Source organism: Salmo trutta, chromosome 12 (genome assembly GCF_901001165.1).
Source record: "Salmo trutta chromosome 12, fSalTru1.1, whole genome shotgun sequence".
Classification (NCBI taxonomy): domain Eukaryota; kingdom Metazoa; phylum Chordata; class Actinopteri; order Salmoniformes; family Salmonidae; genus Salmo; species Salmo trutta.
In genome coordinates, this window is record NC_042968.1 from 83,049,218 (window position 1) to 83,063,426 (window position 14,209).

At 46.8% G+C, this 14,209-nt stretch overlaps 1 protein-coding gene across 7 annotated transcripts in view; it reads left to right on the plus strand.

The window, feature by feature from the left end:
* The window catches only part of nrxn2a (neurexin 2a), a 353,006-nt gene that overhangs the window by 330,576 nt on the left and 8,221 nt on the right, over positions 1-14,209 (plus strand). For 6 of the 7 annotated variants that reach the window (XR_003880366.1, XM_029770022.1, XM_029770024.1 and 3 more), the window contains 3 exons: positions 3,120-3,291; positions 10,551-10,640; positions 12,556-12,884. Coding sequence is in view for 6 of the 7 variants with exons in the window: in XM_029770022.1 (XP_029625882.1) it covers positions 3,120-3,291; positions 10,551-10,640; positions 12,556-12,884 (591 nt within the window). In the remaining variant the exon portion in view is untranslated. The remainder of the gene's footprint in view (positions 1-3,119; positions 3,292-10,550; positions 10,641-12,555; positions 12,885-14,209) is intronic. The other variant, XM_029770026.1, reaches the window with a different exon arrangement.

Genomic DNA, 14,209 nt, shown 5'->3' on the forward strand with positions numbered 1-14,209 from the left:
CTCTGAGATATGAATAATATTACTACACAGATCATACACGTAATGTTAACTAGCGAGCCAGCCAGCTAACGTTAGCTAGTTAACAGTACACTTTAACTTGAAATGAAAATAACTTCCTGACAAAATTAGAAACGTATAATATCTGAAAATGTAGCTAGCTAGATTCTCTTACACGTATACATTGATGGACGCTTCTCCCTGTCTGTCACGGATGCCATGGTTGCCTTAGTTTGAAGATGTAATCCAGAGACAGGTGTTTTATACAACAGCCTTCTCTGTGTTCTCAACGCCAGAATTTTCTCCATCTCCTTAGTAATCATACTGTAATTCCACCGGGCATTCCACTGATTTCAGAACTCGGTCCCCCTGAAAGTGGAGAACAACACTTTTTCAGTTCTACTATGTGATATTTTTCAAAAAAGCCATGTTAGAAAGGATTACCTACACATACTGAGCAGCTCATGTTATAGACAGAAGCATGCTACATGGCAGACCATCTCTCGGCATGTCCAACCCATCCATTATATCAGCCAATCATGGTTAGCGGGAAGGTTCCTGTCCTTTTCCGTGGCTAAACCAACTAGGCTTGTAATTTAACAATTGTATTCATATTTACAGATGGCATACACGTTTGTGTAAAACGCATTTTGATACAAATAAAAAGTTAACGTTCAAATGCCTCTCCTGTGAAGTAGTGATGCTCAACATATGCCTAGTTTCCTGAAATAAGTCACATATTAAGACGTAGTCCCTCCTACGCTCACACAAACACACTAAAGACAGGAACCCGCTCACGTAGCTATGATCCTGTAAATGTACCACCACCCACACACTGCTGGGGGGGTCACTGTCAGGGACAGAGGTGTGGGCGAAGGAAACGGTTTCTACAGTGAGACCCTGACTGTCAATCAGCTGTAGTCGGGGTTTCTGCTCAACAGAACAAGATCCAGGGCTCTCCTCCTTGGGTGGTTACGTGAGCACACATCGACAGCTCAACATGTCCCCTTTGCTGTTATTCTTAGCTGTGTTCCATGTTCCCCAGACACAATGATAAATAACACAGTGCCTACATTTTAATAGTTTCAAAGTTGCATTCCCCCCCGCCACCGCCGACATGTGAACTAAAGTGTGCTGGGAGCAGGCTGAACACACAGGTGTTAGCAACAGCATGGCACATTAGAGGACCAGAACGCAGATAGTGGTGAGGGGACAGTAGCTCACACTGAGCAGCTGGGCCAGTGACCGTGGCCATGGCCTAAGAGTGGTAGACACCCTGAGCCTGTGCTTTATACACAGCGTACAGGGGCATGCCTTTGACTGGTACAGGCAAGCTATTTTGAGGGGCCGCAGGGGTGAACCGGAGGGCAGTAAATAATCGAGAAGAACATGTCCTGTCCTTTCTGCCCTCCCATGCAGCCTATACACACCCCACAGGCAGCCGGATGAAGTAACTCTGATCTGAGTTGGAGGTTCCAGCTGTGAGAGAAAATGCGGTGAGAGCGATGGGTCAGGTCAGCCCCAGCCCTAGCCTCCAGCCACTAACCATCCAGCCCAAGTCCCTGCTGCACAAGGGGAAATGTCACCCTGAATCTCCATGAAAAGAACTGATGGGGTCATTGAACATCACACAAAGGGGATCTTTCCGCATGAGAAATGTATGGTGCTCAGGAGGGGCTCTTCTTGTCAGGCAACACTGGGCTTTGGTTCATTTCCCCCACTGCTCTGTGGGTTCAGGAAGAATCACAGTGCTTAATGTGAGGAATGCAGACTGAGGAGCTTGCTCTTGACCCCTAACTGAACTGCTATCTCCAGGGAAATCTCCATTGAACTGTTGGGGGTTACCAAGTGGAAAAGGCAGAGGAGCAGGAGGACACTGGGTGGTATGGGTGGTGGCTGTGGTGGGGTCACCCAAAGGTTCTGTCAGTTCACAACACTGATGTGATGGAGTGGCACTGGTTGGGATTGATGTTACCTTTATAACACTTTGTGAAAATCCCATACACTGTTAATTAAAAAGAAAAGTAATCAAATAACTAGACAATATTTGAACTAGATAACAGATAACTGATAACAGGTAACCATCATCACACACTACAGGATATTACATAGTATCATCCTCTAGCTGTTTTCTGATTTCTCCTGGGACTCAGACTGAAGTGGTTGAGGTGAGATGGCCCATATTCTCTCATCATCGGTGACTGACACCTCTTGGCAGTTTGCCCCCAGTCAGATGTCTATACTGATGGATCAACCCCTTATCATGCCTGATGGTTTCTGATCTGCTCATCAAATGGTCACGTGGGATCAATTCCCAAGTCATGGAGACAAGATACCACTTACCATATTACTGACAGTACCAACTGATCGTTGAGTGAATCTCTGAAAGCCTTCCATTTTAGTATCATGTTTAAGAAGTGGACATTTCAAGCATGGAACATTTTTATGTTGTGAGTAGCATGATATGAGAGTCATCTTGCAGACTGGGCTGGGATAATGTTGAAGCTGTCAGACAGCTGATCTAGTCTTTAGTGCTCTCACACTGCCACATTAGCACTGTGACCATAGAATTAAGAATTACAATAGGATCTCTATGACTGTGACCTTGTGGTCTGATCACAGGGTCTTCAGACGTGCCCAGCCCGGTCGTCACAGAGTGCCCACGCATAAAGTGTTTTGCTCCCCAGCCCAGTTTCTTAGCAGCGCCACCAGAGGCAGCCAGAGGAAGTAACTCTGACCTGTGATGGGGGTTCTAGCTGTGAGAGAAGATTCAGTGAAAGGAATGGGTCAGATCAGGTAGAAGAGAAACAGCAAGGTCAAGTCAACAGTGATCAATTTGATGGACCCTGAGCTGGGCTGCAGACCACAGAGTGAGGCAGGTGGTGAATGGAAACCGATGGAGGCGTACTAGTCTAACATACTGCCTATGTCACAGAGGACAACTCTGGGCAGCTCAACCAAGGGTACTTCCACCACTGCAGCACTGTAACAATAAAAACTATGGCAATGTCTTACTCACCAGTGGTATAGCAGCTGCCACTATTGTCAAAGCATTTTTAGATTTGTGAATATCTCACTTGTCGTTTCCCTTCAGACACCCCTTCTGTTTCTTCCATCCCCAGGAACAAGGAAAGATCGATGTGATCTTCAACGTGGGGACAGATGACATCACCATTGGCGAGCCGGCTGTCATAGTTAGTGATGGCAAGTACCATGTTGTGCGCTTCACACGCAGTGGTGGCAACGCTACCCTCCAGGTGGACAACCAACCTGTCATCGAACGCTACCCGCCAGGTAAGGCATGGGAAAGGACTCTTTGAAAAGGAGGTGATGGTTGGGGGTGGGAGTTCCAGATATGTACTGTATATATTAAGAGAATGGGAGGGAGAGGGAGAGGGAGAGATAACTAAATTGATCCAGGCTGTATTTTGAAAACACAGACATGGAGGAATGTGCATGGTGATTCCAATTCCAGCTCTAGCAAACAGACACAAAATATCACATCAATTCAAGGACAGTTGTTGAATGCGCTTGGCAAGCAAGAAATGTGCCTTTTGCCATAGAGTAAATGGGGTTTTTTTCAACACGCTCCAGGGTTCTGTTTTGATATGTGCCATTTCACTATTTTAATGTATTCAGAGTACTTTATGGAGTCGCCACATGGAGTGCCCAGATAACTATTGCATAAACAATCTAATAACAATCTGAAAAGGACACATTTTCCTGAAGCTGCCTGGATGGATTTGGATTCTTCACAGTAATTGTAGCAGCCAGGCAGAGTGGAGGTGAGAATGGGATCTTCACACAGCCTCAGTGCAATGAAGGACCCCTCAGCAAAATCTCAGCTCTCATTTCACCCCCCCGCCTGTAAAAAATGTGTTTTTTTATGAGAGCACTGTGGATGTGTGTGTGGCTTGAAAGGATGGAGAAAGGAGCTCTCAGAACATTCTGTCGTCTGTTCCCCGTCCCCAAGAACCTCACATTCTGTCGTCTGTTCCCCGTCCCCAAGCCCTCACATTCTGTCGTCTGTTCCCCGTCCCCAAGAACCTCACATTCTGTCATCAGTTCCCCGTCCCCAAGCCCTCACATTCTGTCGTCTGTTCCCCGTCCCCAAGCCCTCACATTCTGTCGTCTGTTCCCCGTCCCCAAGCCCTCACATTCTGTCGTCTGTTCCCCGTCCCCAAGCCCTCACATTCTGTCATCTGTTCCCCTTCCCCAAGCCCTCACATTCTGTCGTCTGTTCCTCGTCCCCAAGAACCTCACATTCTGTCGCCTGTTCCCCGTCCCCAAGTACCTCACATTCTGTCGTCTGTTCCCCGTCCCCAAGAACCTCACATTCTGTCGTCTGTTCCTCGTCCCCAAGAACCTCACATTCTGTCGCCTGTTCCCCGTCCCCAAGTACCTCACATTCTGTCGTCTGTTCCCCGTCCCCAAGTACCTCACATTCTGTCGTCTGTTCCTTGTCCCCAAGAACCTCACATTCTGTCGTCTGTTCCTCGTCCCCAAGAACCTCACATTCTGTCGCCTGTTCCCCTTCCCCAAGAACCTCACATTCTGTCGTCTGTTCCCCGTCCCCAAGAACCTCATATTCTGTCGTCTGTTCCCCGTCCCCAAGCCCTCACATTCTGTTGTCTGTTCCCTGTCCCCAAGAACCTCACATTCTGTCGTCTGTTCCTCGTCCCCAAGTACCTCACATTCTGTCGTCTGTTCCCCTTCCCCAAGAACCTCACATTCTGTCGTCTGTTCCCCGTCCCCAAGAACCTCATATTCTGTCGTCTGTTCCCCGTTCCCAAGCCCTCACATTCTGTTGTCTGTTCCCCGTCCCCAAGTACCTCACATTCTGTCGTCTGTTCCCCGTCCCCAAGAACCTCACATTCTGTCGTCTGTTCCCCGTCCCCAAGCCCTCACATTCTGTCGTCTGTTACCCGTCCCCAAGAACCTCACATTCTGTCGTCTGTTACCCGTCCCCAAGAACCCCACATTCTGTCGTCTGTTCCCCGTCCCCAAGAACCTCACATTCTGTCGTCTGTTCCCCGTCCCCAAGAACCTCACATTCTGTCATCTGTTCCCCGTCCCCAAGAACCTCACATTCTGTCGTCTGTTCCCCGTCCCCAAGAACTTCACATTCTGTCGTCTGTTCCCCGTCCCCAAGCCCTCAAATTCTGTCGTCTGTTCCCCGTCCCCAAGAATCCCACATTCTGTCGTCTCTTCCCCGTCCCCAAGAACCTCACATTCTGTCGTCTGTTCCTCGTCCCCAAGAACCTCACATTCTGTCATCTGTTCCCCTTCCCCAAGAACCACACATTCTGTCGTCTGTTCCTCGTCCCCAAGAACCTCACATTCTGTCGCCTGTTCCCCGTCCCCAAGTACCTCACATTCTGTCGTCTGTTCCCCGTCCCCAAGAACCTCACATTCTGTCGTCTGTTCCCCGTCCCCAAGAACCTCACATTCTGTCGTCTGTTCCCCGTCCCCAAGCCCTCACATTCTGTCGTCTGTTCCCCGTCCCCAAGCCCTCACATTCTGTCATCTGTTCCCTGTCCCCAAGTACCTCACATTCTGTCGTCTGTTCCCCGTCGCCAAGTACCTCACATTCTGTCGTCTCTTCCCCTTCCCCAAGAACCTCACATTCTGTCGTCTGTTCCCCGTCCCCAGAACCTCACATTCTGTCGTCTGTTCCCCGTCCCCAAGCCCTCACATTCTGTCGTCTGTTCCCGTCCCCAAGAACCTCACATTCTGTCGTCTGTTCCCCGTCCCCAAGCCCTCACATTCTGTCGTCTGTTCCCCGTCCCCAAATACCTCACATTCTGTCGTCTGTTCCCCGTCCCCAAGAACCTCACATTCTGTCGTCTGTTCCCCTTCCCCAAGAACCTCACATTCTGTCGTCTGTTCCCCTTCCCCAAAAACCTCACATTCTGTCGTCTGTTCCCCGTCCCCAAGCCATCACATTCTGTCGTCTGTTCCCCGTCCCCAAGAACCTCACATTCTGTCGTCTGTTCCCCTTCCCCAAGAACCTCACATTCTGTCGTCTGTTCCCCGTCCCCAAGTACCTCACATTCTGTCGTCTGTTCCCCGTCCCCAAGAACCTCACATTCTGTCGTCTGTTCCCCGTCCCCAAGAACCTCACATTCTGTCGTCTGTTCCCCGTCCCCAAGAACCTCACATTCTGTCGTCTGTTCCCCGTCCCAAAGAACCTCACATTCTGTCGTCTGTTCCCCGTCCCCAAGCCCTCACATTCTGTCATCTGTCCCCAAGTACCTCACATTCTGTCGTCTGTTCCCCGTCCCCAAGTACCTCACATTCTGTCGTCTGTTCCCCTTCCCCAAGAACCTCACATTCTGTCGTCTGTTCCCCGTCCCCAGAACCTCACATTCTGTCATCTGTTCCCCGTCCCCAAGCCCTCACATTCTGTCGTCTGTTCCCCGTCCCCAAGAACCTCACATTCTGTCGTCTGTTCCCCGTCCCCAAGCCCTCACATTCTGTCATCTGTTCCCCGTCCCCAAATACCTCACATTCTGTCGTCTGTTCCCCGTCCCCAAGCCCTCACATTCTGTCGTCTGTTCCCCTTCCCCAAATACCTCACATTCTGTCGTCTGTTCCCCGTCCCCAAGAACCTCACATTCTGTCGTCTGTTCCCCTTCCCCAAGAACCTCACATTCTGTCGTCTGTTCCCCTTCCCCAAAAACCTCACATTCTGTCGTCTGTTCCCCGTCCCCAAGCCCTCACATTCTGTCGTCTGTTCCCCGTCCCCAAGAACCTCACATTCTGTCGTCTGTTCCCCTTCCCCAAGAACCTCACATTCTGTCGTCTGTTCCCCGTCCCCAAGTACCTCACATTCTGTCGTCTGTTCCCCGTCCCCAAGAACCTCACATTCTGTCGTCTGTTCCCCTTCCCCAAGAACCTCACATTCTGTCGTCTGTTCACCGTCCCCAAGAACCTCACATTCTGTCGTCTGTTCCCCGTCCCAAAGAACCTCACATTCTGTCGTCTGTTCCCCGTCCCCAAGCCCTCACATTCTGTCATCTGTCCCCAAGTACCTCACATTCTGTCGTCTGTTCCCCTGCTGTCCCTTCGATGTGGATAGGGGGGTGCTCCCTCTGCTGTTTTCTGAAGTCCACGATCATCTCCTTTGTTTTGTTGACATTGAGTGAGTTGTTGTTTTCCTGACACCACACTCCGAGTGCCCTCACCTCCTCCCTGTAGGCTGTCTCGTCGTTGTTGGTAATCAAGCCCACTATTGTTGTGTCGTCTGCAAACTTGATGATTGAGTTGGAGGCGTGCATGGCCACGCAGTCGTGGGTGAACAGTGATTACAGGAGAGGGCTGAGCACGCACCCTTGTGGGGCCCCAGTGTTGAGGGTCAGCGAAGTGGAGATGTTGTTTCCTACCTTCACCACCTGGGGGCGGCCCGTCAGAAAGTCCAGGACCCAGTTGCACAGGTCGGGGTCAAGACCCAGAGCCTCCAGCTTGATGATGATTTTGGAGGGTACAATGGTGTTGAATGCTGAGCTGTAGTCAATGAACAGCATTCTTACATAGGTATTCCTCTTGTCCTAGATGGGATAGGGCAGTGTGCAGTGTGATGGCGATTGCATCGTCTGTGGACCTGTTGGGGCGGTATGCAAACTGAAGTCAGTCTAAGGTGGCCAGTAAGGTGGAGGTGATATGATCCTTGACTAGTCTCTCAAAGCACTTCATGATGACAGAAGTGAGTGCTACGAGCAGTAGTCATTTAGTTCACTAATCTTTGCCTTCTTGGGTACAGGAACAATGGTAGCCATCTTGAAGCCTGTGGTGACAACAGACTGGGATAGGGAGCAATTGAATATGTCCGTAAACACACCAGCCAGCTGGTCTGCGCATGCTCTGAGGACGCGGTTAGGGATGCCGTCTGGGCCAGCAGCCTTGCGAGGGTTAACACGTTTAAATGTTTTACTCACGCCGGCCACGGAGAAGGAGAGAGGGGGGGGGGTGCACAGTCCTTGTTAGCAGCCCGCGACGGTGGCACTGTATTATCCTCAAAGCGGGCAAGGAAGGTGTTTAGTTTGTCTGCAAGCGTGACGTCGGTGTCCATGACTTGGCTGGATTTCATTTTGTAGTTTGTGATTTCCTGTAGACCCTGCCACATATGTCTCGTGTCAGGGCCATTGAATTGCGACTCCTCTTTGGAGAAAGGTTAAGGTAGGTTTTAATAGTCACAGTGGGAACAACATCTCCAATGGATTTCCTTATAAATTCACTCACCGAGTCAGCGTATAGATCAATGTTGTTCTCTCAGGCTGACCGGAACATATCACAGTCCGCGTGATCCAAACAAACTTAAAGCATGGATTGCGATTGGTCAGACCAGCGTTGAATGGTTCTTCTCACTGGTACATCCTGTTTGAGTTTCTGCCTATAGGACGATAGGAGCAAGATGGCGTTGTGGTCGGATTTGCCGAAGGGAGGGCGGGGGAGGGCTTCGTATGCATCGCAGAAGATAGAGTAGCAGTGATCGAGTGTATTGCCCGCATGGGTGCTGCAATCAATATGCTGATAGAATTTAGCTTAGCCTTGTTCTCAAATTTGCTTTGTTAAAATCCCCAGCTACAATAAATGCAGCCTCAGGATATATGGTTTCCAGTTTACATAGAGTACAGTGAAGTTCCTTGAGGGCAATTGTGGTATCTGCTTAAGGGGGTATATACACAGCTGTGACGATAACTGACAAAAATTCTCTTGGGAGATGATATGGTCGGCATTTGATTGTAAGGAATTCTAGGTCGGGTGAGCAGAAGGACTTGAGTTCCTGTATGTTGTTATGGTTATACCATGAGTCGTTAATCATGAAGCATACACCCCTGCCCTTCTTCTTCCCAGAGAGGTGTTTATTTCTGTTGGCGCGACGCATGAAGAAACCCAGTGGCATACCGACTCCAACAACATATCCCGAGAGAGCCATGTTTCCATGAAACAGAGAATGTTACAATCTCTGATGTCTCTCTGAAAGGCAACCATTGACATAATTTCATCCACCTTGTTGTCTAGAGACTGGACATTGGCGAGTAGTATACTCGGAAGCGGTAGGCAGTGTGCACGCCTTTGAAGACTGACCAGGAGACCGCTCTGTCTACCTCTATTGTGGCGACATTGTTTTGGGTTGTCCTCTGGGATTAGATCCAATGTTCTGGGTGGTGGTACAAACAATGGATCTGCTTCGGGAAAGTTGTATTCCTGATCGTAATGTTGTCAAGTTGACGTCGCTCTTATATCCAATAGTTCTTCCCGACTGTATGCAATAAGACTTAATATTTCCTGGGGTAACAATGTAAGAAATAATACATTAAAAAAAACTAAATACTGCATAGTTTCCTAAGGACTCGAAGCAAGGCGACCATCTTTGTTGGCGCCATCTTGCAATGAGTATTATGACTCATACTGTGGTACTCTATTCAGGCCAATTTGAGGGATACCTAATGAGACTACGTCCGAGAGTGGATAAATAGTTATATTTGCGAACATGCAATCACTGGAGAAAAAATGGATGAGCTCCGTTCGAGACTATCCTATCTAAGTGATCTGAAGAACTGTTATATCCTATGGTTCTCTGAGTCATGGCTGAACAAGGACATGGTAAATATAAATGTAGCTGGTTTTTCTATACATCAGCAGGACAGAACGGTGGCATCGGGGAAGCTCAGGGGAGGGGTTGGGTTTCTCTTTGTTAAAACCTGTTTAGGATAGGGGGCAGTATTTTCACAGCCGGATGAAAAAACGTACCCGATTTAAACTGGTTACTACTCTTGCCCAGAAACGAGAATATGCATATTATATATTTCGTTTTTTTTTGGTTACTACATGATTCCATAATGTGTTATTTCAGAGTTTTGATGTCTTCACTATTATTCTACATTGTAGAAAATAATTGAAATATAGAAAAACCCTTGAATGAGTAGGTGTGTCCAAACCTTTGACTGGTACTGTATATATTTATTTTTTCAGAGTAACTAGCAATTGATTGTAATGTCTGTGTATCAAATGTTTATGCTATCATGAATCACTTTCTTGAAGAATAAGGAACCCTGCTAGGCTACTTCCCCTAACAGTAATAAGCACCATAGTAATATCCTTCCATTGAGATGATAACAACCAGAAAATCTCTTCCTGCAATTTACTTATACTGTGTTCATGTTTCTAAAGGTTAAATTGTGAGTTGATGTTGCATGCGTTGTTTCTCCCATGCTGATTTCTCCCAATTACAGTTATTTCTCTTCTTCCATTTTGTTTGCCTTTAAGCCCTGATGCTTGGTTAAAAAGTTCATAAATACACAAATCCCCACTAAATGAACCAGCTCAGAACTTTATAAATAGAACTAAACACCATTCTAACTAGTGTGCCCTTTGTTACTGTCCCTTTAATAAATACCACTAAGTAAAGTACAAGTTTCTTTTAACCTGAAGTTGGGTTAAAATTGATAACTTGCTAAACGTGTTAGCCATGATGCCCTGTCTCTAACCTTGTGATCTTTCAACTTCCAGACTTTAACCTCTAATCTGTCTCTCCAAATTCTTTGAAGGGAACTTTGATAATGAGCGCCTGGCTATTGCTAGACAAAGAATCCCATACCGACTTGGTCGGGTAGTTGACGAGTGGCTACTCGACAAAGGTAAACAAAAAATTAATTCATCCATTAAACAGTTGCTAAATCCAGTTTAAATCCCTCTGTCTAATCCCTGTAAGAGGTGCAGTGCTAAGAGACAAAGGTGACAAGCAAAGGATCAAATGCTGTTACCTACTGTATGTACAGTATAGAGATACAGATGTCAGCATGTTGGGTTTGTTTGGGACTTTGGACTGAAATTTACTGTGGATGGTTGTGACTATGATGGGGAACAGCTATCTCAGCCATATAACCAATAGCCATTTAGAATAACTTACCTAATGCCATTTAGTATCATGGGCGACAGTACAGTCCATCTACCAGGTATCCTTTGCCATCCCCAGACCTTCTGGGAATGCTGCACCTCTTCAGAGATCTTAAAACTATTTAACTAAATAAACATAACCCCTGACTAACCCTCCAACAAAGTCCCTCCTAATTACTGTGTTTAATTAGATGTTGCTGATTTTATTACATTGTTATTATCTGTTTATTATTCTTGTGATGCGAACATCATTACAATGATAACTAACCTGCTAAACAACTGGAATAATTAGCTGGTAAAGGAACATTTAATCTAATGCTGGTGGTTCTTGCAACAAGGTATTACACTATCTCACAGTAAACCTTCCATTTAAATTAACATCCTGGTCTCTCTAAATTCTCTAAACTAGATGGTTCATGTATAGTCCACACTGCGGTTAATTGGCAATGCTAAAAGCCCCACGCTAATGTGACCCCACTAAACACCACTATACTCTCCCTACTATACCTCCAGATGATTTCCCTGTCTCTTGGCAACCATATCACAGACATGTTCAGGGACAAAGGGGCTGAGACCCGGACAGACAGGTAAATTACTGTCACTGCAACACTGCATAGCTACATAGTTAATCAGCATTCTCCTGATAAGGACACACATTACATGACCCTCTCTCAACATGCTGATCTCACTGAGTGATGATTTAACAGTAACAGTGCTTATTGTCAGTGCTGCTCCAGAGAAACAACACTGATTGGTCCACCAGCCTCTGACTGAGAGGATGAAGGGGAAATGCCAAGTCCCTAGTTGTCCATCAATTCAAAGAAACGACTTCCTGTGTTTTATGAAGGGAAGTTATGTGCTTACACTTTCCCATGACTCTCCTTTCTCCCATTACTCTCTGTAAACACACTGATAGCTAAATTAAAGTCAAAGTATACCCATTATTGTGCCACCTTCCCCTCTTGCAAAGACTTAACCCATTTGAAAATACTATTTTTTGACCCTATGACCAGGATTAAGCCAAGTCACGAACTCTGCTTTTAAACACTAACCAGTTGATGTACCAATCTAACATTCAAATTAACCACATCTTACCCTCAGAGCATATTGGGCCCTTATCTCTGTGCCAATAAGACGACTGAATAGAAATATGCAAAATACAAACCAGACCACTTTGATTGAATTAAACATTCCAAACAAGGTGTTAACATGCCTATCACAACATTTTACTAAGGCCCTTCTGAGTCTTTAGCACGGTATAACTCATATTATAAACTGGGTGGTTCGAACCCTGAATGCTGATTGGCTGACAGCCATGGTATATCAGACCGTATACCACGGGTATGACAAAACATTTATTTTTACTGCTCTAATTACATTGGTAACCAGTTTATAATAGCGATAAGGCACCTCGGGGGTTTGTGGTAGAGTATATGGCCAATATACCACAGCTAAGGGCTGTATCCAGGTACTCTGCTTTGCGTCGTGCCTAAGAACAGCCCTTAGCCGTGGTATATTGGCCATATACCACACCCCCTCGGGCCTTACTGCTTAAATGTAATTGGATGTCTGCCTGTTTGTGTCTGTCTCTCTCTCTCCACTTCTATCTCTTTCTTCCTCTATCTCTTTTTCTCCTCTTCCTTTACCTCACTATAGGACGACAGCTGACCATCTTCAACAGCCAGGCAGCGATAAAGATCGGGGGTCAGGATAAGGGCCGGCCGTTCCAGGGCCAGATCTCTGGTCTCTACTATAACGGCCTGCAGGTGCTTAAGCTGGCAGCAGAGAGTGACCCCAGTGTCCAGGCTGAGGGGAACCTGAGGCTGGTGGGAGACTCACTGTCAGTGCTGACCACTGAGACCACCTCCACCACCCCACTGGCTGTCTCCGACATGTCCACCACCATCATGGAGACCACCACCACCATGGCCACCACAACCACCCGCAGGCAACGCTCCCCCAGCATGAGGGAGAGCATCTCCCAGGTCAGAGGGAGGGCCGAGTGGGGGCTTGTGAGCAGGGCAGGGTACTAGGGCCATGTTGAACATTATTAGTGACCAATGGTGCAAGAGGTGATGTAACGATGGCTAATGACTCAGACTAGCCATTTTATCAGTATGTTAACAGTCCCCATTCAGTAATCCTGGCTTTAACATGGTACTATAAGGAACTGTACGGTTTTCTCCTAATGCTAGAGGTGATTCTGACAGGACTGTGGGTGAGGTAGTTTGAGGGATAAACATTAGGCCGACAGCATAAGTAACCATTTAGATGGGAGAGTTCTGTGAAGACACTCCGCCAGACAGATAGACAGACAAACTGTGTGTCCTTTCTCAGGAGGTTGGCTGCATGAGACAGACGCTCCATCTACATTAAAGCTCAACAGGCAGACAAATCAGAGAGCACTACAAAAATGACCCTTCAAGAACACTTTCACAGGAACAATCTCCATGTGTCACATTTTCAACATAACCATGCTGCTTGCCTCTGCCAATTAGAGGCAGTAATTACTCATTAAAACCAAGAGATTTTCAAATAGGGAACACAGACAAAGCACTGGACCTAGACATATTTTTGAACATAAGTTAGCTCTCTATTGAACGTGTTTTTCCAATTGCTGGTTTGTTAAACTCTCATTCCAAGGTGAAATATTGGCTACTCTTTCTGATGGGGAAATGTATTCACTTCCATTTGTCTGTTTGTATTGTGCCTTTAAATGTCATGGTAACAGTGCACAGCAGTTACACAACTAGCAGACCCTGTGGAAGTCAACTCCCTGAGAGATGTGATGCTCTCTTTCTTTTTTCAAATCCCCAAAAACTTAGATTTACAGGGTTTTTAGCAGATAAAGCTACAATATTTTTCTACAGTGACTATTATTAGTCTGCCCCTGGGCATATAAATCCAAGCAGAAGGCCACACCACGTTCAGTGTAAATTGTCAAGAGACCACCATCCTCCGTTCCCCCATTCCTTGGATTAAACCTTATATGCTCAGCCTTCGACTTTGTTCATCAAGAGATGAAGGAAGGTCACGCTCAATAACAATTTATGCCAATCACGGCTAAACTGCCTATTTCCATATCCAGCGATCCGGTAGTCATTTGCATGAATGTTGATGAACCTAAATTCAACCCCACGTAGAACCTTTAAGTAGCTTTAATCCAGTCTTGCCGATTGTAAATAGCCCTAGGGAGACCAGGAGAGGGTTTACAGAGAGTCTGTTATTAGGCTCCCAGCAGAATGTGGCTAACTACCACGCTTGCCCTTTCAAGACATAAAACATAAGTTATGTTCATGAGCTATCTGAA